The sequence below is a fragment of the Symphalangus syndactylus genome, chromosome 17 (assembly GCF_028878055.3).
Source record: "Symphalangus syndactylus isolate Jambi chromosome 17, NHGRI_mSymSyn1-v2.1_pri, whole genome shotgun sequence".
NCBI lineage: Eukaryota > Metazoa > Chordata > Mammalia > Primates > Hylobatidae > Symphalangus > Symphalangus syndactylus.
In genome coordinates, this window is record NC_072439.2 from 16,528,008 (window position 1) to 16,555,962 (window position 27,955).

General features: G+C 53.8%; 2 protein-coding genes across 5 annotated transcripts in view; one reads left to right on the forward strand and one right to left on the reverse strand.

The window, feature by feature from the left end:
- OPA3 (outer mitochondrial membrane lipid metabolism regulator OPA3) overlaps positions 1 to 8,227 on the forward strand; it is a 49,093-nt gene extending 40,866 nt beyond the window's left edge. The window contains exon 2 of the mRNA XM_055249560.2: positions 6,537 to 8,227. Within this exon, the coding sequence (XP_055105535.2) occupies positions 6,537 to 6,937 (401 nt within the window). The 3' untranslated portion in view covers positions 6,938 to 8,227. The remainder of the gene's footprint in view (positions 1 to 6,536) is intronic.
- Positions 8,228 to 8,999: 772 nt separating this feature from the next.
- Positions 9,000 to 27,858, reverse strand: VASP (vasodilator stimulated phosphoprotein). 4 transcript variants are annotated; one of them, XM_055251162.2, is made up of 13 exons: positions 27,036 to 27,858; positions 17,544 to 17,715; positions 17,282 to 17,447; positions 14,554 to 14,638; positions 13,746 to 13,795; positions 13,382 to 13,623; positions 13,145 to 13,245; positions 12,267 to 12,318; positions 12,085 to 12,121; positions 11,821 to 11,866; positions 11,322 to 11,412; positions 9,988 to 10,045; positions 9,000 to 9,848 (listed from the first exon to the last, which is right to left on the reverse strand). In XM_055251162.2, the coding sequence occupies exons 1-13, from the start codon at positions 27,038 to 27,040 to the stop codon at positions 9,811 to 9,813; spliced, it is 1,143 nt and encodes a 380-aa protein (XP_055107137.1). In that variant the 5' UTR covers positions 27,041 to 27,858; the 3' UTR covers positions 9,000 to 9,810. The 4 variants fall into 4 exon arrangements, with proteins under 4 accessions (XP_055107137.1, XP_055107138.1, XP_063476890.1 ...); XM_055251163.2 differs by having other exon boundaries at positions 13,145 to 13,242; positions 27,036 to 27,391; XM_063620820.1 differs by having other exon boundaries at positions 12,085 to 12,118; positions 13,145 to 13,242; positions 27,036 to 27,383.
- Positions 27,859 to 27,955: the final 97 nt, after the last annotated feature.

Consider the following 27,955-nt stretch of genomic DNA (forward strand, 5'->3'; position numbering starts at 1 on the left):
GGGAGGCAAAATGGCTGAGAGTCACCCCAGGAGAAAATGGGCTTTACATAAGCCCCAACCTGATCTATTGGCCCACAGACTCGCTCCTGGGCCGGTCGCTGTTGCTGAGTGGCAGGCTTGGGTCCCCCAGTGGCAATGGCTTGTAGCTGGAGTTGGTGTGGACAGAGAGAGGAGAAGGATGGCAACTCTGAGTGTACTGAGGATCAACTGCACCAGGCTCTGTTCTAGTAGCTGGGAACCAGTTGGGAGCAAGCAGAGGCCCTCACTGGAGCTGATATTCTAGTGCCAGAGACCGGCATTAAAGAAGGAAAGAGTGGCCGGGTGCGGTGGCTCACACCTGTAATCCCAGCACTTTGGGAGGCTGAGGCGGGCCGATCCCCTGAGGTCGGGAGTTCGAGACCAGCCTGACCAACATGGAGAAACCCCGTCTCTGCTAAAAATACAAAATTAGCAGGGCATGGTGGTGCATGCCTGTAATCCCAGCCATTCAGGAGGCTGAGGCAGGAGAATCGCTTGAACTCGGGAGGCGGAGGTTGCAGTGAGCCAATATTGCATCATTGCACTCCAGCCTGGGCAACAAGAACGAGACTCCGTCTCAAAAAAAAAAGGAAAGAGCTAATCCAGCATGGGGTGATGAGGACTGAGAGGAATGGAGGCAGGCGAGGAGTTCCGGACTTACGGGCACCGCTGATCTAGACAGGTGCGTAGGGAGGAGGCAGCGCTTCAGATGGAGATAGAAAGAGGGCTGTGAGTATCTGTGAAAGTCCTAGGACAGATGTGGCATTGGCCTGTTCCTGGAACAGCAAGAGGTTCTGGCTGTCAGAATAGAGCAGGGGCTCGCTGACCAAGGCCTTTGGGCCAAATCAAGGGGACCTTTGCTACCTGTCTTTGTAAATAAAGACTTATTGGAACCCAGGCACTCATTCGTTTACGTATTTTCCACAGTTGCTTTTGCAGTACAGTGACAGAGCTGAGTATTTGCACAGAGATCCTAGGGCTCTTGTACTCTGTGGCCCTTTACAGAAAAACTTTACCATCCCCTGGAATAGAGTAAGCAAGGGGAGAAGTTGGGTGAGGGGGCCAGGCAAGCAAAGGCTGCCCCTTGCCTTGATTGGCACAACTGTGGAGGTCATCCCAGCTCTGGAGCCCCCACAGGATCGCTCAGGCCTCTGCTTCTTCCATCGCATCTGGCTTCAGCTTCCCCCTCTGCAGAGTCCACTCTCCCTCCCTCCCTCCTTCCCCACAGGAAATATCCCCAGTGCTCAGCAGTAACCCCCACTGCGCGCAGATCTCAGAACCTCTACTTCAATCTACAGCCACGTGCCACAATAAGAAGCAGAGTTTTAGGCCAGGCGCGGTGGCTCATGCCTGTAATCTCAGTACTTTGGAAGACCAAGGTGGGAGGATCACTTGAAGTCAGGAGTTCGAGACCAGCCTGGCCAACATGGTGAAACCCCATCTCTAATAAGAATACAAAAATCAGCCGAGTGTGGTGGTGCACGTCTGTAATCCCAGCTACTTGAGAGGCTGACATAGGAGAATTGCTTGAGCCCAGGAGGTGGATGTTGCGGTGAGCCAAGATTGCACCACTGCACTCCAGCCTAGGTACCAGAGCGAGACTTGGTCTCAAAACAAAAAAACAAAACAAAACAAAAAATTAGCCAGGCATGGTGGCACACACCTGTCGTCCCAGCTACCTGGGGGGGCTAAGGCAGGAGGATTGCTTGAACCTGGGTGGTTGAGGCTGCAATGAACTGAGATCACGCCACAGGACTCCAACCTGGGGGACAAAGTGAAACCCTGTCTCAAAAAAAAAAAAAAAAAGAAGCAGAGTTTATATAATCCATCGTGTGCATATTTATACAATAATTTATAATTCTATGTATTTTAAAAGCATATAATTCATATATTATGTGATACAATATACAGTGGAATATAAAATATATATTTTATGTCATGTGTAACATAACATCATATATGTAGTGTATATGCCTATGTACATATCATTGGAATGAAAGTTTCATTAAATAATTATCCTTAATATTTGCAGTCCAGTTTAATATTTCCTATTTTATTGTATTCCATTTCATGAAGAATAACTACAGATATATATGCATTCTATATACTTAATATATATTATAAACATATGAAACCCATTATGTGTGTTCTATAACACATTGGATATGTTAATATCATACATTATATATAATACGTCCTGTTAGAACAAGTTTCTCTGAATAATAATTGTTCTTATGTGTGATGGGCAACTTTGTTACTTTTTATTCTCCTTTATTTTGTTTCTTAAAGAAAAGCGTGGCCTGTCACACCTGTAATCCCAGCACTGAGGAAGGCTGAAGTGGGAGGATTGCTTAATCTCAGGAGTTCAAGACCAGCCTGGGCAACATGGTGAAACCCCATCTGTACTAAAAATACAAAAAATTAGCCGGGCGTGGTGGCACACACCAGTAGTCCCAGCTACTTGGGAGGCTGAGGCAGAAGAATTACTTGAACCCGGGAGGCAGAGGTTGCAGTAAGCCAAGATCGCACCACTGCACTCTAGCCTGGGCAATGGAGCGAGACTCCATCTCAAAAAAAAAAAAAAAAAGAAAGAAAGAAAAGCATGTACATATGATGTATGTATTATACAAACCTGTATAATGTGGGCTGCCTTGGGCCAGCATGAAGACTAACTTTTACTCTGGGAAGAGACTTTTAAGCTGGGATTACAGGTGTGAGCCACTGTGCTCAGCCCCTGGTTGTTTTTTTTGTTTGTTTGTTTGTTTTCCATTTGTTTGTTTCATTTTGGACAGGGTCTTGCTCTGTCACCCAGGCTGGAGTGCGGTGGTGCAATCATGGCTCACTGAAGCTTCAGCCTCCCAGGCTCAAGCAATCCTCCCATGTCAGCCTCCAGAGTAGCTGGGAATATAGGTGTGCCACCACTACACTCAGCTAATTTCTTAATTTTTTGTAGAGATGGGGGTCTCTTTATGTTGCCCAGGCTGGTCATGAACTCCTGGGCTCATGCCATCCACTCGCCTCAGCTCCCAAACTGCTAGGATTACAGGTGTGAGCCACCACATCCAGCCCCTTTTTTCTCTGTTTCAAAGTAGACGCCCATCCTGCCTTGTCTTGATTTCCTTTTTTTTGTTTTTTTTGAGACGGTGTCTCGCTCTGTCGCCCAGGCTAGAGTGCAGTGGCGCCATCTCGGCTCACTACAACCTCCGCCTCCTGGGTTCAAGTGATTCTCCTGCTTCAGCCTCCTGAGTAGCTGGGATTCCAGGCGCCTGCCACCATGCCTGGCTAATTTTTGTTTTTTGTTTTTGTTTTTGTTTTTTTGAGATGGAATTTTCCTCTTGTTTCCCAGGCTGGAGTGCAATGACACGATCTTGGCTCACCACAATCTCCACCTCCTGGGTTCAAGCGATTCTCCTGCCTCAGCCTCCCGAGTAGCTGGGATTACAGGCATGGGCCACCATGCCCGGTTAATTTCCTATTTATTTATTTATTTATTTATTTATTTATTTATTTTGAGACGGAGTTTTGCTCTTGTTGCCCGGGCTGAGTGCAATGGCACGATCTCGGCTCACTGCAACCTCCAGCTCGCAGGTTCAAGCTATTCTCCTGCCTCAGCCTCCCGAGTAGCTGGGATCACAGGTGTGCACCACCACGCCTGGCTAATTTTGTATTTTTGGTAGAGACAGGGTTTCTCCATATCGATCAGGCTGGTCCCGAACTCCCGACCTCAGGTGATCCGCCCACCTCGGCCTCCCAAAGTGCTGGGATTACAGGCGTGAGCCACTGCGCCCAGCTGAATTTTGTATTTTTAGTAGAGACGGGGTTTCATCGTGTTGGCCAGGCTGGTCTTGAACTCCCGACATCAGGTGATCTGCCTGCCTTGCCCTCCCAAAGTGCTGGGATTACAGGTGTGAGCCACCGTGCCTGGCCCCCATCATCCCTTTTTGTGGCTGAATAATAGTCCATTGTGAGGCTAGACCACAATTTGTTTATTCATACATCTGTTGAACGTTGGGTTTGTTTCCTCCGCGTCGTGGCTACGAATAGGGCTGCTATGAACGTGCATGTAGCTTGCAGTCTTTTTAGGCTTAGATCATTTGTCTCAAGAGCAGTGAAGCATCATGGGAAGGGCATGGGCTCTGATCCCAAAATGCCTGGAGTCAATCCCTAGCTGTGCCTCATACCAATTGGATGAGCTTGGGCAAGTCACTGGGTATCTTGTGCCTGATAACAGAACTTCATTTGTAAGTTTATTATGAAAGTGAATCAATTAATACATGCAAAACACTTAGGAAGTTGCTTAGCACAGAGTAAACAGTTGCAAAATGACTCTGCATTGCCAGCAACAGGAACCTTCCTGGGCTAACTGAAGCAGAAAAAGAACTTACTGGAAGGATATCAGGTAGCTCACTGGAGGCTAAGAAAACCAGCAGGAACCTTGAGAGGTTTATAGTTAGAGATGCCGATGCTGTAACAGAGACCCAATATGTGTAATGATATTGAGTGAATGGAGTTTAGTTCTTGCTTCTAAAATAGTAACGTCAGCCAGTTGCAGTGCTCACGCCTGTAATCCCAGCACTTTGGGAGGCTGAGGCAGGAGGATTGCTTGCACTCAGGAGTTGGAGCAACAGCCTGGGCAACATAGCAAGACTCCTCCTCTACAAATAAAAATAAATTATAAAAATTAAAATACAGCTGGGCGCAGCGGCTCACGCCTGTAATCCCAGTACTTTGGGAGGCCAAGGCAGGCAGATCACTTGAGGTCAGGAGTTCGAGACTAGCCTGACCAACATGATGAAACTCCATCTCTACTAAAAATACAAAAATTAGGCGTGGTGGCATGTGCCTGTAATCCCAGGTACTCCGGGGGCTGAGGCAGGAGAATCACTTAAACCCAGAAGTTGGAGGCTGCAGTGAGCCAAGATCGCGTCACTGCACTCCAGCCTGGGCAACAGAGCGAGACTCCGTCTCAAAAAAAAAAAAAATTAAAATTAAAAATAAAAATAAGTCAGTCGTGGTGGCTCATGCCTGTAATCCCAGCACTTAGGGAGGCCAAAGCTGGAGGATCACGTGAGCCCAGGAGTTTGAGACCAGCCCCTGGGCAATATACAGAGACGCTATCTCTACAAAAATACAAAAGTTAGTCAGGCGTGGTGGCATGCTCCTTTAGTCCCAGCTACTAGGGAGGCTGAGGTGGGAGGGTTGCTTGAGCCGGAGAGTTGCAGGTTGCAGTGAGCCAAGATCATGCCACTGCACTCCAGCCTGGGCGACAGAGTGAGACTCTGTCTCAAAAGTAAATAAATAAATAAACAAACAAAATAAGACAAAACAGTGAAGTCATAGGCCGGGCACGGTAGCTCACACCTGTAATCCCAGCACTTTGAGAGACCAAGGTGGGCGGATTGCGAGGTCAGGAGATTGAGACCATCCTGGCCAGCATGGTGAAACCTGTCTCTACTAAAAATACTAAAATTAGCCGGGCATGGTGGCAGGCGCCTATAGTCCCAGCTACTCCAGAGGCTGGGGCAGCAGCATCGCTTGAACCAGGGAGTTAGAGGTTGCAGTGAGCCAGGATCACACCACTGCCCTCCAGCCTCCTGGCGACAGAGCAAGACTACGTCTCAAATAAAAAAAAAAAAAAAAAACAACAGTGATGTAATGCACAGTGCAGTGGCATGATCTTGGCTCACTGCAGTCTCCGCCTCCCGGTTTCAAGCGATTCTCCCGCTTCAACCTCCAGAGTAGCTGGTATTAGAGGCACACGCCATCACGCCCGGCTAATTTTTGTATTTTTAGTAGAGACGGGGTTTCACCATCTTGGCCAGGCTGGTCTCAAACTCCTGACCTCAACTGAGCCACCTGCCTCGGCCTCTCAAAGTGCTGGGATTACAGGCATGAGCCACCGCGCCCAGCAAAGTATGAATTCTGATGGAATTAAGAGAGCCTCAAGGCCGGGCACCGTGGCTCACACCTGTAGTCCCAGCACTTTGGGAGGCTTTGGCAGGAGGATCGCTTGAGCCCAGGAGTTCCAGACCAGCCTGGGTAACGCAAGGAGACCCCGTTTCTACAAAACATTTAAAAATTAGCCAGGCATGATGGCGCGCGCACGTTGTCCCAGCTACTCTGCAGGCTGAGGCGGGAGGAGGATCGCTTGAGCCCCGGAATTTGAGGCTTCAATAAGCCGTGATCTCGGCACTGCACTACAGCCTGGACGATAGAGCGAAACCCTGGCTCAAAAAATGAAAAATTAAAGAAAAGAGCATCAGCATCTTCTGTGTTTATAACGATGCAAAAGCTGACACCCAACCTTCACATGAGTAAGTCATTAGTTAAGGAAGTTTTCCCTAGAGGATTCTGGGTGTGAGGCCTGCGCTTGTCTTCGTTAAGGCGCCCCCTCCAGCACGCGTCTGACTGTGATGACTACATCCCCATTGCTACAACGGGGACATCGAAGCACAGAGAGTCGGGGCTTGCAGGAGGCTGCCCTGCAAAAGATCCCTGACTCCTGTCTTTCCCTGCAGTGTACCACTGGCTGGAGATGCGGACCAAAATGCGCATCATGGGTTTCAATGCCGCTGCCATCAAGCCGCTGAACGAGGCGGCAGCCGCCGAGCTGGGCGCGGAGCTGCTGGGCGAGAGCATCATCTTCATCACCGCCTGCAGCTGCCTGATGCTGGAGTACTGGCGCCACCAGTTGCAGCAGCGCCGCAAGGAAAAGGAGCGACGCGTTGCCAGGGAGGCGCTGCGGGGCGAGGTGGGCCACTTGGGGTTGGCGCTCGAGGAATTGCAGGCGCAGGTGCAGGCGACATCGACGCAGCTCGCCCTGGAGGAGCTGCGCGCTCAGCTGCAGGAGGTGCGAGCCCACCTCTGCCTCCGAGACCCGCCGCCTGCACCCCCAGTTGCGCCGGCGTCGGAGAAATAGGTCTCGGGGCCCTGGTCTTGGAGGCGACTGCTGCCTGGACTGCGAAGTCTCTGTCTTAGCCTGTTCTCCGCACTGTCCCATCCTGGACCGGCCCAGCTGACACCACCCAGTCCTTCGAGGGCGCTGGAGAGATCCTGGGCTGGAGCTGATCCAACCTCCCTACTAACCTGCCCAGTGGTACCTTCCATGGGACTCCCCCCCTCCTGCAGGTGGAACGTTCCAAGAAGGACCCCGCCCTCTCCCACCCCGCCCCTGCCAGCGCATTGGTTGAGCACTTTGGAAAGACAGCGTCTTTTATCAGACCTCACCTCCCTACCGCTAGGTAGGCCAGCAGGACGTCCACTTCTTTTGGCAAAACAAAATTGGATTCTGCACCTGGATTTAGCCACCTCTCATTCTGTCACCCGCACCCTCACTCACCTGAGTGGACCCTTCCTCTAGGACGCTCATCCTTTGCACCGAACACCCCCTACCTCCTCCTCATTGGTACAGACCATCGTAAAGATGCACAAAGTTCCTACGGACTTCCCGACCCGCCCCCTTCCATCTACCTCAGTCTTAGGGGGAAAGGTGGGGGTGAATCCTGGACTGCGTTAGCTCCAGTGAGTCACCACCCTGTGGCTCCTGACCTTAATCCATCTTAGTACCTGCCATTGACATCCTCCCCTCCCTGAGTGGATCGATCCAACAGAACCCCCCTCTTCTTCCGCCTAAGGCGCACCCCACTGGCATGGCTATGCTGGATCTTCCAGGGCAACGCCTCCCAGCCCGTCATTCTGTGGTCTATTCCAGCAGGACGTGGCCTTTTGGGAGGAAAAACCGGTCTTGACCAGGGCTAGTCCATTCTGGCTTTCAGTCTCAGTCACTTGGTCACCAGTCCCCAGTCCTGGACCTACTGCTACTGTCCTTTTATCCGGTCCTGCCTCGCTGTCCTCTTCAGTCGCCTTTGCTAGGGACCGGCCTGTGCCTTTACTACCAAAGTCATTGTCAGTTCGCCCAACTTCCCTCTAAATCTGCCCCTCACAGTACTCAGGGATCGTCCTTCCTTCCTGCCTTTGGACTGGCCCAGGTCCTCCTCCGCCCTCCTTCACGCAAAAGCCTCCTCCAGGGGGACTACCTGTCCGCCAGCCCAGAGGTCCCCCTGTCCAAGCAGGGTATTCCACCAGGCCATATGACCTACCCACCCGACAACTGAAGGGGGCGTGGATGAGCTCTGTGACTCCAAATGCTACTTTTTAAATAGACCGTCAGCGTTTTATAATTAAAGGAGTTCTGGGGTAAAGATCTTAAGAACGTGTCTGAGAACCATGATGTGTGTCTGCAAAATGTCATTGAAATTAGGAAAGAAGGCCGGACACAGTGGCTCACGCCTGTAATTCCAGCACTTTAGGAGGCCAAAGCAGGAGGACTGCTCGAGGCCAGGAGTTAGAGACCAGCCTGGGCAACATAGCAAGACTGCATCTCTATGAAAAATGAAAATATTAGCTGGGCGTCATAGCAAATGCCTGTAGTCCCAGCTACTTTGGAGGCTGAGGCAGGAGGATCCCTTGAGCCCAGGAGTTCAAGGCTGCAGTGAGCTGTGATCCTGCCACTACACTCCAGCCTGGGTGAAAGAGCAAGACCCCAACTCATTAAAAAAAAAAAAAAAAGAGGAAAGAAGCTGGGAGAGTGGTACAGAGAGTGGGGCGGAGAATCATCTTATGAGCCCTTTCCCAAATCAGAAACTGAGGCCTGGGGTAAGCAAATGGACTTGCCCAAGGCTACACAGTGAGGCTGCTTCTGGCCTCCCCTAGGGTGGTGAAGGGCCAGGTGGGATGGGGAGGAAGTGGCCTCCTAAGAGGCATGGGGAAGGAGGCTGGAGGGGGCAGAGATCATCCTGGCTGCGGGCCTGAGGATGCGTGAGCAGGCGCGATGTGCAGGGTGGCAAGAAGATGAGGGGAAGGTGGATTCCTGGGCGGAGGCAAGGGTTCTCGGCAGAGGACCAAATCTCCCTGGAGGGGCACCGGGGGCCGAGCACGCCTCTATCCCCATCAGTACAGCCCGTCAAATCACTCCAGAGATCTTAGCATTTATAAAAACTGGCAGATTTATTCTGCAGGGGCCCATTTTCAAGAAGCTAAAGGTGAAGGTGGGAGGAGAGAAGTTTCCTCCCCTTTTCCTTTCTCCCTCATCTTATTTCCTCCAAGGGGTAAAAAAAATGGCCTGGACCCCAAAACCTACCCAAATAAAAAATCAAAAAACTGAGGTTCCAAAAAGTTACAGCATCTTATTTCCTCATAGAAAAGGGGGAGGAGCCAGAGGGAAAGGGAGTCCCTGGGGTGGGGGGATATCTCACCCCCAGCCTGGTGAGACATCCCTTCCCCTTAAATAGCTGCCCCAAATGGGGCAAGCCCGGGGCTATAGCATTTAAAAACTCCCACACCCCATTTTATCAAAACCAAAGAGAAAAAAAAATTTCCCTTTTCCCCCAAAACCCAAATATATATATATATATATATTTTTTTCTTAAAAAAACAAAACTTTGAAGGCATTAAGCGTTAAAGTGAATCTAGAACAAGGGAATGTGAAATTCCCTCCTTCCTTCCCCCTTCCTGTGGGGTTCATTGGTGCATCCCCAGCAGAGGGACCCGCCCCAAGGGGATGGCAGAGGGGAAGGACCTAAGGGAGAAAAGGGCGGGGGCCTCCCCAGCCAATCAGCAGCCAGTGTGGGTGTGAGCAGGGAAGCCACACCCCCTTGGAGTTTTCCAAGTGGGATGGGGAGTGGGAACGATGCATTCCTGTGTAGTCTTCAGCCAAGTCAAGTAGAGGCAGGGAAAGCAGGGTGACAGGCGGGGTGTGTGGACAGGAGAAACGGGTCTTCTGGGTCCCTGTGGTCAGGGAGAACCCCGCTTCCTCAGCTCCTGGACGAAGGCTGGAAGGAATCAAGGAGCAGAGCTCAGGGGCAGAGTCTGCCTCCTCCCTTCCAAAACAGGGCTCTTGCCCAGGGACATGATGCCTCCAAAATAAGTAAATGTTTAAGAACAAAACCAATCCAAACCAAACCACCTCACCTTCAATGATTTCCTCTTTCACTTTCTGCAATTCCTTCTTCACCTCTTCCAGAAGCTCCTAAAATTAATGGGGCAAAACTAATCAGGAGGGGGTACCAGGACTTGCAGGAAAGAATCCCCCTTCTTTTATTTTTTGAGAAGGGAACTTGCTCTGCTGCCCAGGCTAGGGTGCAATGGCACAATCACAGCTCATTGCAGCCTCAACTTCCCAGGCTCAGGTAATCCTCCCGCCTTAGCCTCCCAAGTAGCTGGGACCATAGGCACCTGCTGCCACAATCAGGTAACTTTTTCTTCTTTTTCTTTTTTTTGAAACAGTCTCCCTGTCGCCCAGACTGGAGTGCAGTGGCCCAATCTCGGCTCACTGCAATCTCTGGCTCCCGGGTTCAAGCGATTCTCCTGCCTCAGCCGCCCAAATAACTGGATTACAGGTGCCCCCCACAAGGCCCAGCTAATTTTTGTATTTTTAGTAGAGACAGGGTTTCGCCATGTTGGCCAGCTGGTCTAACTTTTGACTTCAGATGATCCGTCCCCATCAGCCTTCCAAACTGCTGGGATTATGGCTGTGAGCCACCATTCCTGGCCTAATTTTTGTATTTTTAGTAGCGATGGGTTTCACCATGTTGGCCAGGCTGGTCTTGAACCCCTGACCTCAGGTGATCCACCCATCTCGGCCTCCCAAAGTGCTGGGATTACAGGCATGAGCCATCGCACCTGGCCTTCTCGGGTAACTTTTAAAAGTTATTTTTAGAGACGGGGTCTCCCGATGTTGCCCCAGGCTGGTCTCAAACTCCTGGCCTCAAGCAATACTCCCACCTCAGCCTCGCAATGTGCTGAAATTACACATGAGTCACTGTGCCCTGCCAGAGTCCCCTCTTTCTTGTTGATGGAAAAGCCAGAGGGAGTAGGTTTGAGACCTACCCCTACCTTTACACCATGACATCGCTGTCAAGGTCGCAGAGTGACTGGAGGATTCTAGGGGAGAATTCTGGATCCTTGGAGACGGAAAAGTACTAGAGAACATCCAGTACCAAGGTTGGCAAGCGCGTTCCAGCCTCCTGCCAACTCCAATTGGTGATGGACAGCTGGGTCAATGTGCGGAAAGAATTCAAGGCACTCATCGGGAATGAGCGCGGTGATAGATTAATAATGTTTGTCACAGGCGCCAGAAAAGGGGGTGTGGAGTCTGGGTCATCCTTGACCCAATCCAGTCTCTCCATTTGTCAGATTGGAAACCTGAGGTTTCTGAGATGTTATCTAGGATCATACGGCATGCCAGTGGCAGGGGCCAGACCTAGATCTCTCTTGCTGTGGTCCCCAACCTCCCCGCAAGTTACCTGTTTCACCCTCTGTAGGTCCAAGTAATCACTGGAGCTGGGCGTGCAGGGTTGGGTCTCGGAAGTGGTCACCGAAGAAGACGACTTCATCCTGGGGGAGTTGGTGTGGTTTGGGACAGCAATGAGGTTAAAGAGAGGACCCGCTTCCCCGCCTCCTATTCCAGGGATCACATTGAGCTCTGCCTTATAAACTGGGCAAGTCCAAGTATTTTGGGGGCCCCAGTTTTTTGTTTTGTTTTGTTTTGAGACAGTCACATTCTGTTTCCCAGGATGGAGTGCAGGCACGATGATGGCTCACTGAAGCCTCGACTTCCTGGGCTCAAGTAATCCTCCCACCTCAGCCTTCCGAGTAGCTGGGACCACAGGTAAGTGCCACCACGCCTGGCTAATTTTTGTAGAGATGGGGTGTCGCCATGTTGCCCAGGCTGGTCTTGACCTCCTGGGCTCAAGCGATCTGCCCACCTTGACCTCCCCAAGGGCCCCAGGACCGATGGCCTACCTTGGCAAGGTTGTGCTGTTCTTCTCCCAGGGTCTCCGCACAGATTCTGGGGATAGGCAAGAAATCAGAAAGATCAGGGACAAAAGACTGCCCCCCAATCAATCTTACTCCCCCAACCTCATCAGCCCCTGGTCAAAGCCCCATCTCAGGAGACTACAATCCCCAGCACCATTTGCCCTGACTCTCCTATAAGGGTGCTTAACATGTGAGAACAGGGCATTCTGGGATTTGTAGTTCCTGTGGCTGGACTGGGCACTCACTCACCACTCTGGGCCGGGACTCTGGCCTCTGGCTCCTCCTGCTGGTAGGAAATAAAACTGCCATGAGCCAGCCCCTGCCACACCTCTGCCCATTTCCTCTTTCAGGTTCAAACCCCACACATCCCACTATCCCTACCCTCATGGTACGGCCTAAGAGGTGTAGGGCAAGAAGAGCCCCTGACTTACATTGGCAGATTCATCCTTGGGGGTTTTCTCCCCAACCTGCGTGGCTTTCCTTCTGCAGGAGAGAAAAGCAAAAACACATGCTTCCGTCACCCAACCCATCCCCTTCCGAGGGGAGTTCTAGAAAGGTAGATCCCAGCGCATAGAATTCTGGAACTCAGAAAACCTAAGGAAACTGTAGTTTTAGAAATTCAAGAGATTGTGCTGGGCGCAGTGGCTCCCGCCTGTAATGCCAGCACTTTGAGAGGCTGAAGCAGGTGGATCTCTTGAGGTCAAGAGTTCAAGACCAGCCTGGCCAACATGGTGAAACCCTGTGTCTATTAAAAATACAAAAATTAGCCGGGCATGGTGACTCATGCCTGTAATCCCAGCTATTCAGGAGGCTGAGGCAGGAGAACTGCCTGAACCCAGGAGGCGGAGGTTGCAGTGAGCCGAGATCATACCACCGCACTCCAGCCTGGGTGACAGAGCGAGACTCCATCTCAAAAAAAGAAAAAGAAAAAAAAAATTCAAGAGATTGTGGTTCTAGAATCAGGGTGGAGGAGGTTCTATGATTCTTATATTAGGGAATAGTAAGATTCCGAGGGTGGAGCGGTGCTGTGTTGGAACACTGAGATTGCAGGAACCTGAGTTCCCAGAATTCCGAGGCAGGATCTCCTACGGTTCTAGAATTCTAGGTTTTAGAACATTCTACAGGCTACCTAGGTGGTTGCAAGCCTCAGCCATTTCATGACAAACCCCACCATTATATCCTGAACCTGGTTATCAAAGGGGGAACATTCACCAAAAGAAACAAACTAAACAGGAATTGGCGCACTCCCCTCACTGGGCCCTACTGAACTGGAACTCCAGGTGACTCGGGGGTCCAGGCTCAGGCTCACCTCCGGGCCAGCATGGCGTTCATCTCTTCCATGAGTCCCCCACCTCCGCTTCGACCGCTCTCAGCTTTGGGGGCTGTGGGCCCCCCTGAGGCCTCCTCCTGCTGGAGAAATTTAAAAGGGGCAGGAGCTTTAGGGGCAGGCCTTTTGGCCTTCCAACCCTATGACACCGCCGGCAGCCCTGGCCTCATCCCCCATAAAAGCCCTGTTGCCCCCTGCCCACCTCTCCCGGCCCCTCACCTTGCTGACTTTCCTGAGTTTGGCTCCAGCAATAGCTGCGGCCAGGCCTGGGGCCCCAGCTCCCCCACCACCAGGGCCCTGTGCTGCCGGGAGAGGGGGTGCAGGGGGTGGTCCTCCCCCTGCTCCGTGCGCTCCAGCTGGGACCCCCGAGGGGGGCAAACCTGGGGGTGGGGGGGGACCTGGAGGAGGGGGAGGTCCTGGTGGTGGGGGTGGACCCCCAGCGGGGGGAGCAGGTGGGCCTCCTGAAACAAACACAGAAAAAGGGGCAGCTGAGAGAGAGAAGCCTCATTCTTCACTGTCCAGCTGGCTGGCCACTTCCTCCAGGGAGGCCCCCTCCCAACTCCCGAAGCCATCTGAGCATCACCTGCATTGGAGACCCGGCGCTCTATGTGCTCCGAGGGGCCAGGCTGCTGCCTGTGGGGGGAGGCGAGGGAGCTGCCGTCAATCAGGGCCCTAAGGATGGCCAGCGACCTCCGTCCTCTCTCTCAGAGGTCTCCAGGGAGGCTGGCTCCTAATCCTCACCCAAGCTTTCCTCCCCTAGGGAACCAAGAAGGGGGCTGGGTGAGAGTAGGGGGAATGGAGGGCAGGGCAGCGACAGGGAGAGATCAGGATGCGAGATCCCAGTCACTAAACTGTCAGGAACATCCGAATTACAAAAATTACAAAATACCCAAGATTCTTTTTTTTTTTTTTTTTTTTTTTGAGACTCTCACCCAGGGTGGAGTGCAGTGGCTCGATCTTGGCTCACTGCAACCTCTGCCTCCCGGGTGCAAGCGATTCTCCTGCCTCAGCCTCCCGAGCTGTGACTGCAGGCACGGGCGCCACCATGCCGGGCTAACTTTTGTTATCTTCAGTAGAGACGGGATTTCACCATGTTGGCCAGGCTGGTCTCAGACTCCTGACCTCAGGTGATCTGCCCGCCTCAGCCTCCCAGAGTGCTGAGATTACAGGCGGGAGCCACCACGCCCAGCCACAAGATTCTTTCAACCACCATAATCTGATTTCCAGGAATCTGCAGGGACCAGGAGGTTCTGCAACTCTGAGTGTCAGAAGTTTCTTGAACATTCTGAAAACTGCAAGTTGGCTGGGTTCTGAACTCTAGGAGTCAGGTGTTCCAGAACATATGGAACTCTGGCAGCTGCTAAAGTTCCCCACCCAGGGCCCAGCCCCACCTTTTCTGCTGCTCCACCTCCTCCGGGGAGGGGCCGTTCGGGACCGACCAGGTGGGAAGTGCTGGGGGTGGAGGGGGCCCAACTCCTGGAAGGTGAGAGAGAGAGGGCCACGAGTCAGTCCTGGAACTCTGCTCAGCCCTTGGCGCTTCCCTTGCTCTCCCAGGCCTCCGAGGAATCCTGCCCAGAGGCGCTCACTTCCTCCTTCCAGAGGCCCTGAGGCTCCAGGCCCAGGAGAACGCACATGAGGCAGCACCAACTTCCCTGGCCTGAGTTGCCCTAAGGTAGGTGCTGTTGTGATGTTCCAGTGAGAGGAGAAGCTAAGGCCCAGGGGTAAGGCTAAGGCCCAAGAAACTTGCCCCAAATTTCTCCAGGGTGGAATGTGCAGGAACAAGACTTGAATTCAGGCTGATTCCAGCAGCCAGGCTGTTAACCACTGTTGGTTTGTTTTGAGACAGAGTCTCACTCTGTCACCCAGGCTGGAGTGCAGCGGCGCAATCATGGCTCACCACAGCCTCCGCCTCCCGGGTTCAAGAGATTCTCCTGCCTCAGCCTCCTGAGTAGCTGGGATTACAGGCGCCTGCCACCATGACTGGCTAATTTTTGTATTTTTAATAGAGACAGGGTTTCACCATGTTGGCTAGGCTGGTCTCGAACTCCTGACCTCAAGTGATCCACTCGCCTCAGCCTCCCAAAGTGCTGAGATTACAGGCGTGAGCCACCGCGCTTGGCCCCTGGCTAGCTCTTAACCACTGTTACAGCCACTCGGACCTTACCTAAGAACCTGGAAAGGTAAAGAGCTTCTTCCTCACCTACCTCCAGGCCTCTGGCCCTGGCACCTGAATTGAATTGGCTACGAATTAATAATGAATTAGCCCCAATTTACAGATGACTAAACTGAAGCCCACTGTATTTTTCTGTGTGCCCCAGAGGAGCAAGCCCCTTCCGCACTAGCACAGGAGTTGTCCCACGAAGCAAACACCCCCGCATTTGGTGACTTTCAGTTCTATAGCAGTGATTCCAGGCCAGATGCACGGCAGTCACCTAAAACCTCGCTACTCAGTCACGTCCGCAGACCAGCAGCCTCAGTATCACCAGGGCACTTGTGAGAATTCGAAGTCTCAGTCTGCCCAGCCCACCTGCACCACAGCCTGCACTTTAACCAGATCCCCAGGTGATTCATGTGCACATTAAGGTTTAAGAAATAGCAACTGGGCTGGGCACGTGGCTCACGCCTGTAATCTCAGCACTTTGGGAGGCCGAGGCGAGTGGGTCACCTGAGGTCAGGAGTTCGAGACCAGCCTGGCCAACATTGCGAAACCCCGTCTCTACTAAAACTACAAAAATTAGACAGGCATGTTGGTGCACATCTATAGTTCCATCTACTCGGGAGGCTGAGGCAGAATTGTTTAAACCCAGGAGGCGGAGGTTGCAGTGAATCGACATCACACCACTGCACTCCAGCCTGGGAGAGCGAGACTCCATATTAAAAAAAAAAAAAAAAAAAAAAAGAGCCGGGCGCCGTGGCTCACGCCTGTAATCCCAGCACTTTGGGAGGCCGAGGCGGGTGGATCACGAGATCAGGAGATCAAGACCATCCTGGCTAACACGGTGAAACCCTGTCTCTACTAAAAATACAAAAAATTAGCCGGACGTGGTGGCGGGCGCCTGTAGTCCCAGCTACTCGGGAGGCTGAGGCAGAAGAATGGCATTTACCTGGGAGGCGGAGCTTGCAGTGAGCGGAGATTGCGCTACTGCACTCCAGCCTGGGGACAGAGCGAGACTCCGTCTCAAAAAAAAAATAAATAAATAAAATAAAAAATAAATAAATAAAAACAAAATACAAAAAAATAGCTGGGCATGGTGGCACATGCCTGTAATCCCAGCTACTCAGGAGGCTGAGGCACGAGAATCACTCGAACTTGGGAGATGGAGGTTGCAGTGAGCTGAGGTTTGCACCACTGCACCCTAGCCTGGGCGACAGAGCAAGACTCTGTCTCAAAAAAAAAAAAAAAAAAGAGCCAAGTATGGTGGTACACACCTGTATTCCCAGCTACTTAGGAGGCTGAGGCAAGAGGATCAGGAGGTGAAGGCTGCAGAGAGCCATGATTGTGCAACAGAGCAAGATCCTGTTTCTGGGGCAGGACCTACCTACGTCTTGATCTGGGAGGTGGTTTCCCGGGAGTGTGCCTGTGTAAAGTTCATGGAGTACTGATCCCTGAGTAATCGCGCATTTTTTTGTGTTTGTTTTCTGAGACGTAATCTTGCTCTGTCGCCAGGCTGAAGTGCAGTGGCGCAATCTCCGCTCACTGCAACCTCCACCTCCTTGGTTCAAGCACTTCTCATGCCTCAGCCTCCCGAATAGCTGGGATTACAGGTGCGCACCACCACGCCCAGCTAATTTTTGTATTTTAATAGAGATGCAATTTCACCATGTTGGGCACGGTGAAACTCCTGACCTCAGGTAATCCACCTGCCTCGGCCTCCCAAAGTGCTGAGATTACAGGCATGAGCCACCGCACTGGGCCAGTCGTGCATTTTATACATAGGTGCACACGGTCACACTGGAATGCACAAAATCCTCGTGATAATTTCCCATGATAGCAATGAATTTGCTCCATTTTACCGACGAGTAAACCAAGTCCCAGCGGGGTAAAGCGGCAGCCCCAGGCCACGCAGCCGCATTCAGTGGTCCCCTTTGCCCCCCCCACTGCCCACCGCCATTTCTGACCTTCCAATGCCTCTAGGGCACTAGCCATGCCGGCGGCAAACTGGGCCGCATCCTCCTTGCTGCCGAAGTTGAGGCCCCAGACCTGGCGAGCGTCGCGCCACTGATGGAAGTTAGGGGTGGCCTGATTATACTTGACGCCCCGGACGATGGCACAGTTGATGACCACCTGGTGGGAGGGGAAAGGGGGGTGAGGGGCGGCGGGCGCAGGGGTGGGGCGGGTAGGGGTTCAGCCTGCAGAGAGGGGGCCGGCGGGAAGCTGCACCTGCTGGTCGGGCTGCATCTTCCGGCCCACGACGCGAAAGGAATTGGCCGTGGGGTTGTGGTAGATCTGGACGCGGCTGAAGGCCTGGGGACCTGTGCCAGCAGGGAGCCATCGCTTGTTGCCATCATCATAAAGCATCACAGTGGCCCGGCTGGAACAGATGACCGTCTCACTGCAGGCGGGAGGAAAAGGGAGAGGGGCCGGTCACCTTTCTCATCTGGGCCTCCCTGGGAGATTCCAAGGGACAAAGACGGTGTGGAAGGAAGAGAGTGAGACACAGAGGGAGGCAGGAGCCAGGTGGACAGAAAGAGAGGGGGAGACAGAACAGGAGAGAAAATCAGATCAGGAGAGAGAGGCAAACACACAAACAAGATGTAAGAGACAGACAGGCAGACACGGGGAGGGAGAAACTGGAAGTGCAAGAGACAGACGCAGAGAGAGGTGGGAAAGGGAGAGTCGGGTTGACAAAGGGGAGAGAGACAGACTGAAAGGCAGACAGACAACAGATGAACAGATGGGGGAAAAAGGATGGGCAGACAGGGGACCTGGAGGAAGAGGCAGACAGGGGACCTAGAGGAAGAGGCAGGACACAGAAAAAGATAAAGATGGTCTTGGCGCGGTGTCTCACACCTGTAATTCCAGCACTTTGGAGGCTGAGGCAGGAGGATCACTTAAGCCCAAGCATTTCAGACCAGCCTGGGCAACGTAGTGAGACCCCATCTCTAATAATAATAATTATTATTATTATTTTTATTTTTGAGACAGAGTCTTGCTCTGTCACCCAGGTTGGAATGTGGCCTCGATCTCCTGAGCTCAAGCGATCCTCCCACGTAGCTGGGACTACAAGCATGCACCACCACACTCGACTAATCTTTTTTTTTTTTTTTTTTGAGACAGAGTCTCACTCTGTCACCTGGGCTGTAATGCAGTGGCACGATCTCGGCTCACTGCAACCTCTGCCTCCCAGGTTCAAGCCATTCTCCTGCCTCAGCCTCCTGAGTAGCTGGGATCACAGGCATGCACCACCAAGCCCAGCTAATTTTTTGTATTTTTAGTAGAGACGGGGTTTCACCGTGTTGGCCAGACTGGTCTCAAACTCCTGGGCTCCACTGTGTCCCAGGTGGACTGCAGTGGCACGATCTCGGCTCACTGCAACCTCCACTTCCCGGGTTCAAGTGATTCTCTCACTTCAGCCTCCCATGTAGCTGGGACTACAGACACATACCACCACACCTGGCTAATTTTTGTATATTTTGGTAGAGACAGGGTTTCACCATGTTGACCAGGCTGGTCTCGAACTCCTGACCTCACGTGATTCACCCGCCTCAGCCCCACAAAGGGCTGGGATTACAGGGGTGAGCCACCACACCCAGCCTACAAAAAAACTTTTTTTTTTTTTTGAGACGGAGTCTTGCTCTGTCCCCCAGGCTAGAGTGCAGTGGCACGATCTCGGCTCACTGCAAGCTCCGCCTCCCGGGTTCACGCCATTCTCCTGCCTTAGCCTCCCGAGTAGCTGGGACTACAGGCGCCCACCACCACGCCCGGCTAATTTTTTTGTATTTTTAGTAGAGACGGGGTTTCACCGTGTTAGCCAGGATGATCTCAATCTCCTGACCTTGTGATCCGCCCGCCTCGGCCTCCCAAAGTGCTGGGATTACAGGCGTGAGCCACCGAAGAAAACTTTTTTAATGAAAAATAAAAAACAACACAACAAAACTAATAAGAAGGAAAAGATAAAGATGGAGAGACAGGCTGAGGGGTTTAAGAGGCCGAGGCCAACGCCAGTGGGAGGATGCAGGTTGGCAGAGCAGAGGGCAGGAGGGAAGACAGAGGGGCCAGAAGGAGGCCAAGAGCCCAGAGCTGCACTAGGGACCAGCCCCTGCCTGACCTCAGTTTCCCTATCTCTACCAGAGGCTTGGACAGGCACCCCCCACCACCACTGCCTGCTCAGGAAGAAGCTGAGGCTTGGGAGGGCAAGTGTGAGGCCTGCAGCAGGTTGGGGACCCATCCCAGACCTCTGAGCTCTTCCTCCAAAGGGACTTCCTACTGCCTACCCATCGCCTGCCTCCCCAGGGCACTAGCGGCCATTCCCCAGATACTCCCTGCTCTGTGTCTGGCCCATACTGGGTGGGGCTGAGGATGAAGACAACAGTGATCCAGACAGCCCCGGCACCACCCTCCTGGGGCTCACAGTCCAGTGTGGGAGACACAGCTGTCCCCAGACGGTACCAACCCAGGGATAGGACCAAGGAGCCCAGGGTCTGGGGGGTGCCCTGAAGGAACGCCTGCCCCAGCCTGGAGAGTCAGGCAGGACTTCCTGGAAAAGGCAACGTCTGACTCAGCCTGAGTGGGATGTGTCAGTAAACTGGTGCAGAGTTCAGGAGCTGATATCCCCAGACCTGGGTTCAAATCCCCACTGAGCCACCTACTTCATGTGACTCAGGCATGTGACCTTCCTACTCATGACCTCTTCTTGCCTGTGAACTGGGAAAATGACAGTCCTGGCCAGGCGCAGTGGCTCACGCCTGTAATCCCAGCACTTTGGGAGGCCGAGGCGGGAGGATCACAAGGTCAGGAGATCGAGACCATCCTGGCTAACACAGTAAAACCCCGCCTCTATTAAAAATGCAAAAAAATTAGCCGGGCATGGCGGGTGCCTGTAGTCCCAGCTACTCAGGAGGCTGAGGCAGGAGAATAGCGTGAACCGGGAAGGCGGACCTTGCAGTGAGCTGAGATTGCGCCACTGCACTCCAGCCTGGGTGACAGAGCGAGACTCCGTCTCAAAAAAAAAAGGAAAAGAAAATTACAGTCCCCACCTCTCCAGGGCAGGGGGGGAGGGGCACATGACTCTGGGCACCTAAAGGGCTTGGTACAGCCGGCTGTGGTGGCTCACGCCTGTAATTACAGCACTTTGGGAAGCCGAGGTCAATGGATCGCTTGAGCTCAGGTGTTCGAGACCAGCCTGGGCAACATGGTGAAATCCCGTCTCTACAAAAACGTACAAAGATTAGCTGGGCGTGGTGGTATGCACCTGTAGTCTGAGCTACTCAGACTACAGGAGAATTGCTTGAACCCAGGAGGTGGAGGTTGCAGTGAGCTGAGACCATGCCATTGCACTCCAGCCTGGGCGACAGAGCGAAACTCTGTTTCAAAAAAAGAAAAAAAGCTAAGTGCTTGGTACAGTGTCCAGCACACGCCAAGAGCTCAGTAACTGTCCACATCCATCTCATGGGCACCACTGGGGCCCAGGACAGCTACAACCCTCAGGACCCTCCCACCAGCCCCTCTGGGAGGTTCAATCCCCTCTCCCCCAGTGAGGAAACTCAGGCCTAGACAGGAACTCAAACAGGAAGTGACTTGCCCAAGGTCACACAGGGGAAGGGGAAGCACTGGTCTCCTCCCCACCCCACCCACACTGGGCTTTTTCCTGAAATGGGGAAGTTGGTGGTCAGAGGTTTCCGGGGACAGAAATTAGACACCCCCCTCCAAAGCCTCTGTCTCTAGGAGGGCTGGGGGCTGGGTGATACTGACGCTGGGAAGTCAGGGCAGGGAAAGTCCCTAGGCAGATTCAGCTGTGGGGAGGGACCTGGAGTAGGGACCCTCAAATTTACCTAATTGTGCCATCTCCCTCTTACTAGGCATTTCAGGTGGATCAGGGCCTTAAGCCCCTCCCCCAAAGTCACTCATTTTATTCTCACTGCAGCTTATCCAGAGAGCCACTCTTTCATCCTAATTTTGCAGGTGAGGACTAGAAGCCCAGACATGTTGAGTGACTTGCCCACAGTCACACAGCTAGGGAGGAACAGAGTGAAGATGTGAATTCAGGCTCCCAAGCCTTAACCACTGGGACTGTGTGTGCCCCACCCAAACACCAGGTGCCCTTTCCAGACAAGCACAGCCTCGGGGGCTGTTTCTGGCTCCTGCTGCCCCTGGCAGGGCAGGGTTAAGGCCTCGGCCTCACCCACACCTGCCACCCACACCCAGGGCCGACTCTGGCCAGGAGCCCGGGGCTGCTGCTGCCCCGCCCTGGCTGCACTTTGCTCTCCCAGGCAGACCTGCCCTGCTGACGCTCTGGACTGGCCGGAGAACGGGGCGCAGGCTGGGTGACCAAGGGGTGGTCTTGCCCCTCTCCAGGGCACACCATCCCCATCGTAACAGAAGGATCCTGTTAAAACACAAGGTGGGGCAGGGAACGGTGGCTCATGCCTGTAATCCCAGCACTTTGAGAGGCCGAGGCGGGAGGACTGCTTGAGTCCAGAAGTTCAAGACCAGCCTGGGCAACATAGCGAGACCCCATCTCTAAAAAACAAAACAAACTAACAAAAACCCACAAGGTGGAATGTCCCTTCCTCTTCTTGAAAGCTCCAGGCTCCTACAGAATCAATGCCAGTTCCTCTCCAGGGCCTCCTGTGTGTCCTCAGATCTCATTTCTTCCCGCTCCACTGTCCCTTGGGTACTCTGTTCCAGACCCTAGGCCTCCTACCCTCATGCTGCTCTTCCCGCAGGCCAGACACATTCCTGCCTCGGGCCTGTGTGCTGCTTCTTCCTCAGGCCTAGCCTCTCCCCACTTTCAGGTCTCTCCTTAGATGTCACCCCTTCCAAGAAGCCATTCCTCACTCCCTTAGCTGGAAACGCTTCTTTCCTTTTCATCCCCTGCTGCACGTTTCATAGCAGTGACCCCTGCCCAACACAATATTTGTCTGTCTCCGCTACCAAAAAGGCAGAAATTTGTGTCCCAATTGTTCACTGCTGTGTCCCCAGAACCTAGAATGGCGTCCAACACATAGTAAGGACTCAATAGTTACGAAATATCTGTAAAAAAAGGGCAAACTTTGGCCAGGGGAGTTGGCTCGTGCCTGTAATCCCAGCACTTTGGGAGGCTGAAGCAGGCGGATTTCTTGAGGTCAAGAGTTCGAGACCAGCCTGGCCAACATGGTGAAACCCTATGCCTACTAAAAATACAAAAATTAGCCAGGCGTGGTGGCTCATGCCTGTAATCCCAGCTACCCGGGAGGCTGAGGCAGGGGAATCACTTGAACCCAGGAGGCGGTTGCAGTGAGCTGATCTCGGACCACTGCACTCCAGCCTGGGAGACAGAGCGAGACTCTGTCTCAAAAAAAAAGAGAGGAGAGAGACTGGCTTGGGCAAGATGGTGACATCTGTCTGCACAAAAAATTTTAAAATTAGCCGGGTGTGGTGGCGCTTGCCTGTAGCCCCAGCTACTCAGGAGGGTGAGGCAGGAGGATCGCTTGAGTCCAAGAGGATGAGGCTGCAGTGAGCCATGTTCAGGTCACTCGTACTCCAGCCTAGGCGACAGAGCAAGACTCCCTCTCAAAAAAAGGCAAACTTACCAAGGGCACCTAACATTTCTCAGTCAGCCTGGGTCCCAGACACTCTTCTTGGTGCTTGACACCAATTTCCCTGCTGCATGACTCTACAACCTCATGGGATAGGCTCTGATGCTCACCCTTTTGACAAGGGGGAATTGCAGGCACAGAGGAGTGAAGGCACTTGCCCCAGATCACACAGCAAGTAAGCAGAGGGGCTCATAGTTGAAATGAAGTTCCCACAAGTTCTTAACCTCATTTAAAGATGAAGAAGCAGAGCTAAATTGAAATTTTTAAAAGCCAAAGTACAAGGTAGTGTTGATCAGAGGCTTTACAAAAAAAAAAAGGGCCGGGTGCGGTGGCTCATGCCTGTAATCCCAGCACTTTGGGAGGCTGAGGTGGGCGGATCACAAGGTCAGGAGTTTGAGACCAGTCTGGGCAACATAGTGAAACCCCATCTCTACTAAAAATACAAAAAATTAGCCAGGTGTGGTGGCGGGCGCCTGTAATCCCAGCTACTTGGGAGGCGGAGGCAGGAGAATCGCGTGAACCCGGGAGGACAAGGTTGCAATGAGCCACGATCACGCCACTGCACCCCAGCCTCAGGCTGGGGACAGAGCAAGACTCCGTCTCAAAAAAAAAAAAAAAAAAAAGGTAGGCTAGGCGCAGTGGTTCATGCCTGTAATCCCAGCACTTTGGGAGGCCGAAGCAGGCAGATCTCTTGAGGTCAGGAGTTTGAGACCAGCCTGACCAACATGGTGAAACCCTGTCTCTACTAAAAATACAAAAATTTGCTGGGTGTGGTGGCGCGTGCCTGTAATTCCAGCTACTCCAGGAGGCTGAGGCAGGAGAATCGCTTGAACCTGGGAGGTGGAGGATGCAGTGAGATTGCGCCACTGCACTCCAGCCTGGGTGACAGAGCAAGACTCCAACTCAAAAAAAAAAAAACAGTGAGGAGCACATATACATACATCTGCACCCAGAGTGGTGATATATGCAGAGACTGTTTCCCAAGACACTAACTGTGGCTGCCCCCATTGAGGGGAACTCAAGGACTGGGGAGGGAGGAAACAAATATTTTGCACCATTTATCTTTTGAGACAGAGTCTCTCACTCTGCACCCAGGCTGGCAGTGGTGTAATCTCAGCTTCCTGCAGCCTCCACCTCCCAGGTTGAAGCAATTCTCCTGCCTCAGCCTCCCAGCCTCCATCTCCCAAAGTGTTAGGATTACAGGCATGAGCCCCTGCCTTGGCCTCCCAAAGTGTTAGGATTACAGGCATGAGTCCCGGCGCCTGGCCCTATTTGACTTTAATAGGCACCTTGCCTAACTCTCCTGTGCCTCAGTTTCCCCATCTATAAACTCAGTACCGGCATGGGGAGGCCACAAGGTTGTAATAGTATCATTGTTAGAACTGCCATGAGGGGCCAGGTGTGGTGGCTGATGTCTGTAATCATAGCACTTTAGGAGGTTGAGGCGGGTGGATCACCTGAGGTTAAGAGTTTGAGACCAGACTGGCCATCACGGTGAAATCCCATCTCTACTAAAAATATAAAAATTAGCCGGGCATGGTGGCAGGCACCTGTAGTCCCAGCTACTCGGAAGGTTGAGGCAGGAGAATCGCTTGAACCCAGGAGGCGGAGGTTGCAGTGAGCCGAGATCATGCCATTTCACTCCAGCCTGGGCAACAAGAGCAAAATTTCCGTCTCAAAAAGAAAAAAAAGCCAGAATTGCTGTCAGGCACAAAAATGCCCCACATAAAATAGATGCTTGATCAAATGGTCTCTTATTTTTAAAAAATAGAAATAGCTATTATTGGAAGGAGAAAGAAATGGACCCCAATTCTCCCCAAGTCCCTTCTGCCCTGAGATTCTAGACCTCTGCCTCGCTTCTCTGTCTTCCCAGCACCCCAGCTCCAGTCCCGGACACAGCCAACACTCAACAAACATTTGTTAAACTGGGAGAAAAAGAACTATATCTTGTAATTTTCCATCTTAACATCCTCTCTTCCAACTGCCCCCAGGACTGTCCCCAGCCAAACCAGCCAGAAATCAAGAGGATCCTAGGCTCCTCCACCCCTCCAACATTGCCTAGGAATTTCTGAGGGATCCTGGCCATGTCTTTTTCTCTTTGAGCCTCAGTTTCCCCAGCTGGGTAATAGGGGCATGGGTTTTGAATCCTGGCTGTCCTTGGAGAAGAGGCACAGCCCAGGAAGTCGGGTGTGACCACCTGCAGGGGAGACTCCCTGGAAAGGTGGGAGTGGCCTTCTGGTGGGACAGACATCTGGTCACTTCTGCAATGCACCCCACCCCAGCACCCCCACAAGACGGGATGCTTGGCCACCACCACAGCAAGAGGTGGGCCTTGTGGGAGGGCCAGGGCTTCCAGGGCTGGTGCTGGTGGTGGTGGTGGTTGTGGTGGTGGTGGGGAGGACAGGGGGCCGGCCCAGACACCGCTCCTGCCCTTTTACGGTTGCAGTGAGTGAGGCAGCACTAACTCGGACATCCGCCATCCGCCTTCCACCGAGCCTGGGACCGGAAACGCGAGGGGGGGTGGAGGGGCGGGGCTGGGGGGCAAGGGGAGAGAAGAGTCCCGGAGGAAGAGGGCGAAGGAAGAGAGCGACGCTCCCTTAACTGACCCCTCTCCAGGGCGGACTTGGAAGGGATGTTGCTATAATGGGGAGCGGATAGGCAGGAAGTCTTGAGGGTATCTGTGGGTGTCCTCCTTGCTCCAAATTTTCCAGCCATGCCTTTCACATCAGAAGAAACAAACGCGGGAGGGGGATTCTCTAGTGGTCATAAAAAGGAATGCCACGCCTCTCCGATGTCAAAGGGCAGGGGTTCAGGAAATGCGGGGGATGTGGGCACCACGGGGTTAATCCCCAGCCGTCCCCAGGGGCCTCCCTGCTAAGGCTGGGGGCTTTGGGGCAGGAAGTCCCAGAGAGAGTGGAGGAAGGGAGATAGTATTGTCAGGCTCTGGCCCCATGGGAGAGATTATGGGGGACCAGGGGAGGGGAGAATGGGGGGATGGTTGGGTCCCCTGCCCACACTGGCCCCGCCCTCAGGTAAGCCCAGGAGTTCGGGGGAGGCCCCGGCCAGACCAAATCCCTGGGTCCCTTGGGCCGCCACCCCCAGGATTACATTCTTGGGAAGATAGCTGGAATTATCTGGGAAGCCTGGGTCCCTAGGGAAGAGGGCTATGACCTTGAAGCTCTCCAGCTCCCCCTCCTCCAACCCCAAGGCTCCGGATGGATGGGGGGCGGTGAGCAAAGGGGGAGGGGCCGTGGTGGGGAAGGCAGCCGGCCTACAGCGCTCGGTGCCCGCCCTCCACACCAGCTGTCTCGACAGGTGAGTCAGGAAGACAAAGGCCCCCTTCCCCCAGCTGCCGCGCCCCCTCCCTTCCCAGGGCCGCGCAGGTGGGGGAGCCGGGCCGCCCTTATGGCCCGGGGCGGGGAGCCGCCCTCTGCTCCGAGCGCCCGCTCGGTCCTAGGCACGGCCTGTTAAGCAGATTGTGTGCGGAGCGACGGGGAAAGGGGGGTCCCACCAGACTCCGGAGGCTGCGTCCGGGTCCATGGATCGGTTCACACTAGCCTTCTACACAGGAAGACCTAAGTGCCCCCCAAAATTCAGGGGATTAAGAAGTACCCCCGAAGTTAAGGAGCGCAGTCCCACTTGGGGAGACTTTTTCCAGCACCACGTAAACGGGGAACCTGCACACCCAGGGTCTGAGTCTCAGTCTCTCTTCCAAGTCCCAGGGTCTCCCAAATCGGTCCCCCACAATCCTTCCCGGACTTCGAGCTGAAGTTTGGGGGGAGGGGGAGGAGAGTCTGAGCCCTGCCTCAATCCTGGCATCCCTGCGGGGAGTCGTTGCCAACTTTGAGGTCCTCTGAAAAAAAGTCTTAACAATTCGGGAGTCCTCCGAGCGACCCCAAATCTTGAGGGCTCCCAGGAGAACCTCACCGCCACCACCCCCCGAGCTTGGGGAGTCAGTCGTGAAGAAGTGATCGACGGTTTTGGAGCTCGTCCAAGGGGATTCAGCCCAAATCCGAGGTTCCCAAGGATCTGTCCCCAAATTCCAGCCCGGAGCTAGCTGGAGGGGGGAGGGGGACAAAGGCGGGGCGCGGAGCCCGCCCGGGCGGGGACGGGTCGGGGGGCAGGTCCGGCTCACCTCATGGCTGCTCGGCGGGCGGGCGGCTCGCCCACGGGCTGGCTGCTCCCGGGGCGCCCCTGGCTGGAGGTTCAGGGGTTCGGGGCTGGCTCCGGGCTCGGCTCAGGCTCCCCCAGGGTCCCGCCCCATAGAGTCCGGCTTCCTGGGGAGAATGCGGACCGGGCCGGGGCGGGTCTCCGGGCGCCGCTTCCCTCAGGCGGTCTGATGAGAGGTCCCTGCGGCAGAAAGGGGATGCAGCGTCGGCTCCCCGGCGCGCACCCCTTGCCGGTGGCGGCTACAGTGTTACTCTTACTACTGTACTTCTCTTCGTTACATTTCGTTCCAAAATTCCACTCCCCGCACCCACAATGCCCCGCGCCTTAAAGGGGCCGCGCGCGCCTCCAGGCGAGGGGGTGGAGGGCGCTTAAAAGGGCAACTCTGCACCCTCGGCTTCCGCGATCTCGCTCCTCTCCCCAACGTTGTAGCCCAGAGGTGCACCCTGGGAGTCACCCCCACCTGGAGGGGCAAGCTTGGTGAAGGGGAAAGGGAGTTCCCTCGCTCCCTAGTTCGCTCCCACTGTGGGAATTCTCAGGAGCGTCTCGGAAGGGGCACGACTTCTTTCCCCATCGACTTCTCCATCTCGTACTTCGCTCAATTTTGGGGGTCGAGGAGGATCCTCCAGTTAAGCAAGTGGTCTCAGATTTTCTCCCTGAAATCCCATCTTCGGAACCCCGCCCCTCCCCAGCGTCTCTCTTCTGTCAATTTCGGAGAGGTTACTAAGGGGTCGAGCCCCCCACCCGCAAGGGAGGGGAGGTGGGGGGAGTAGGGCCCCACCCCCTCACCCCACCCAGCCCGCCCCGGGAAGGTGAGGAGGAAGTGGGCCAAGGGGGCGCGGTCGGTCGCTGACTCATAGCCGCAGGGTCGGGGGTGGGGGTGGGGGT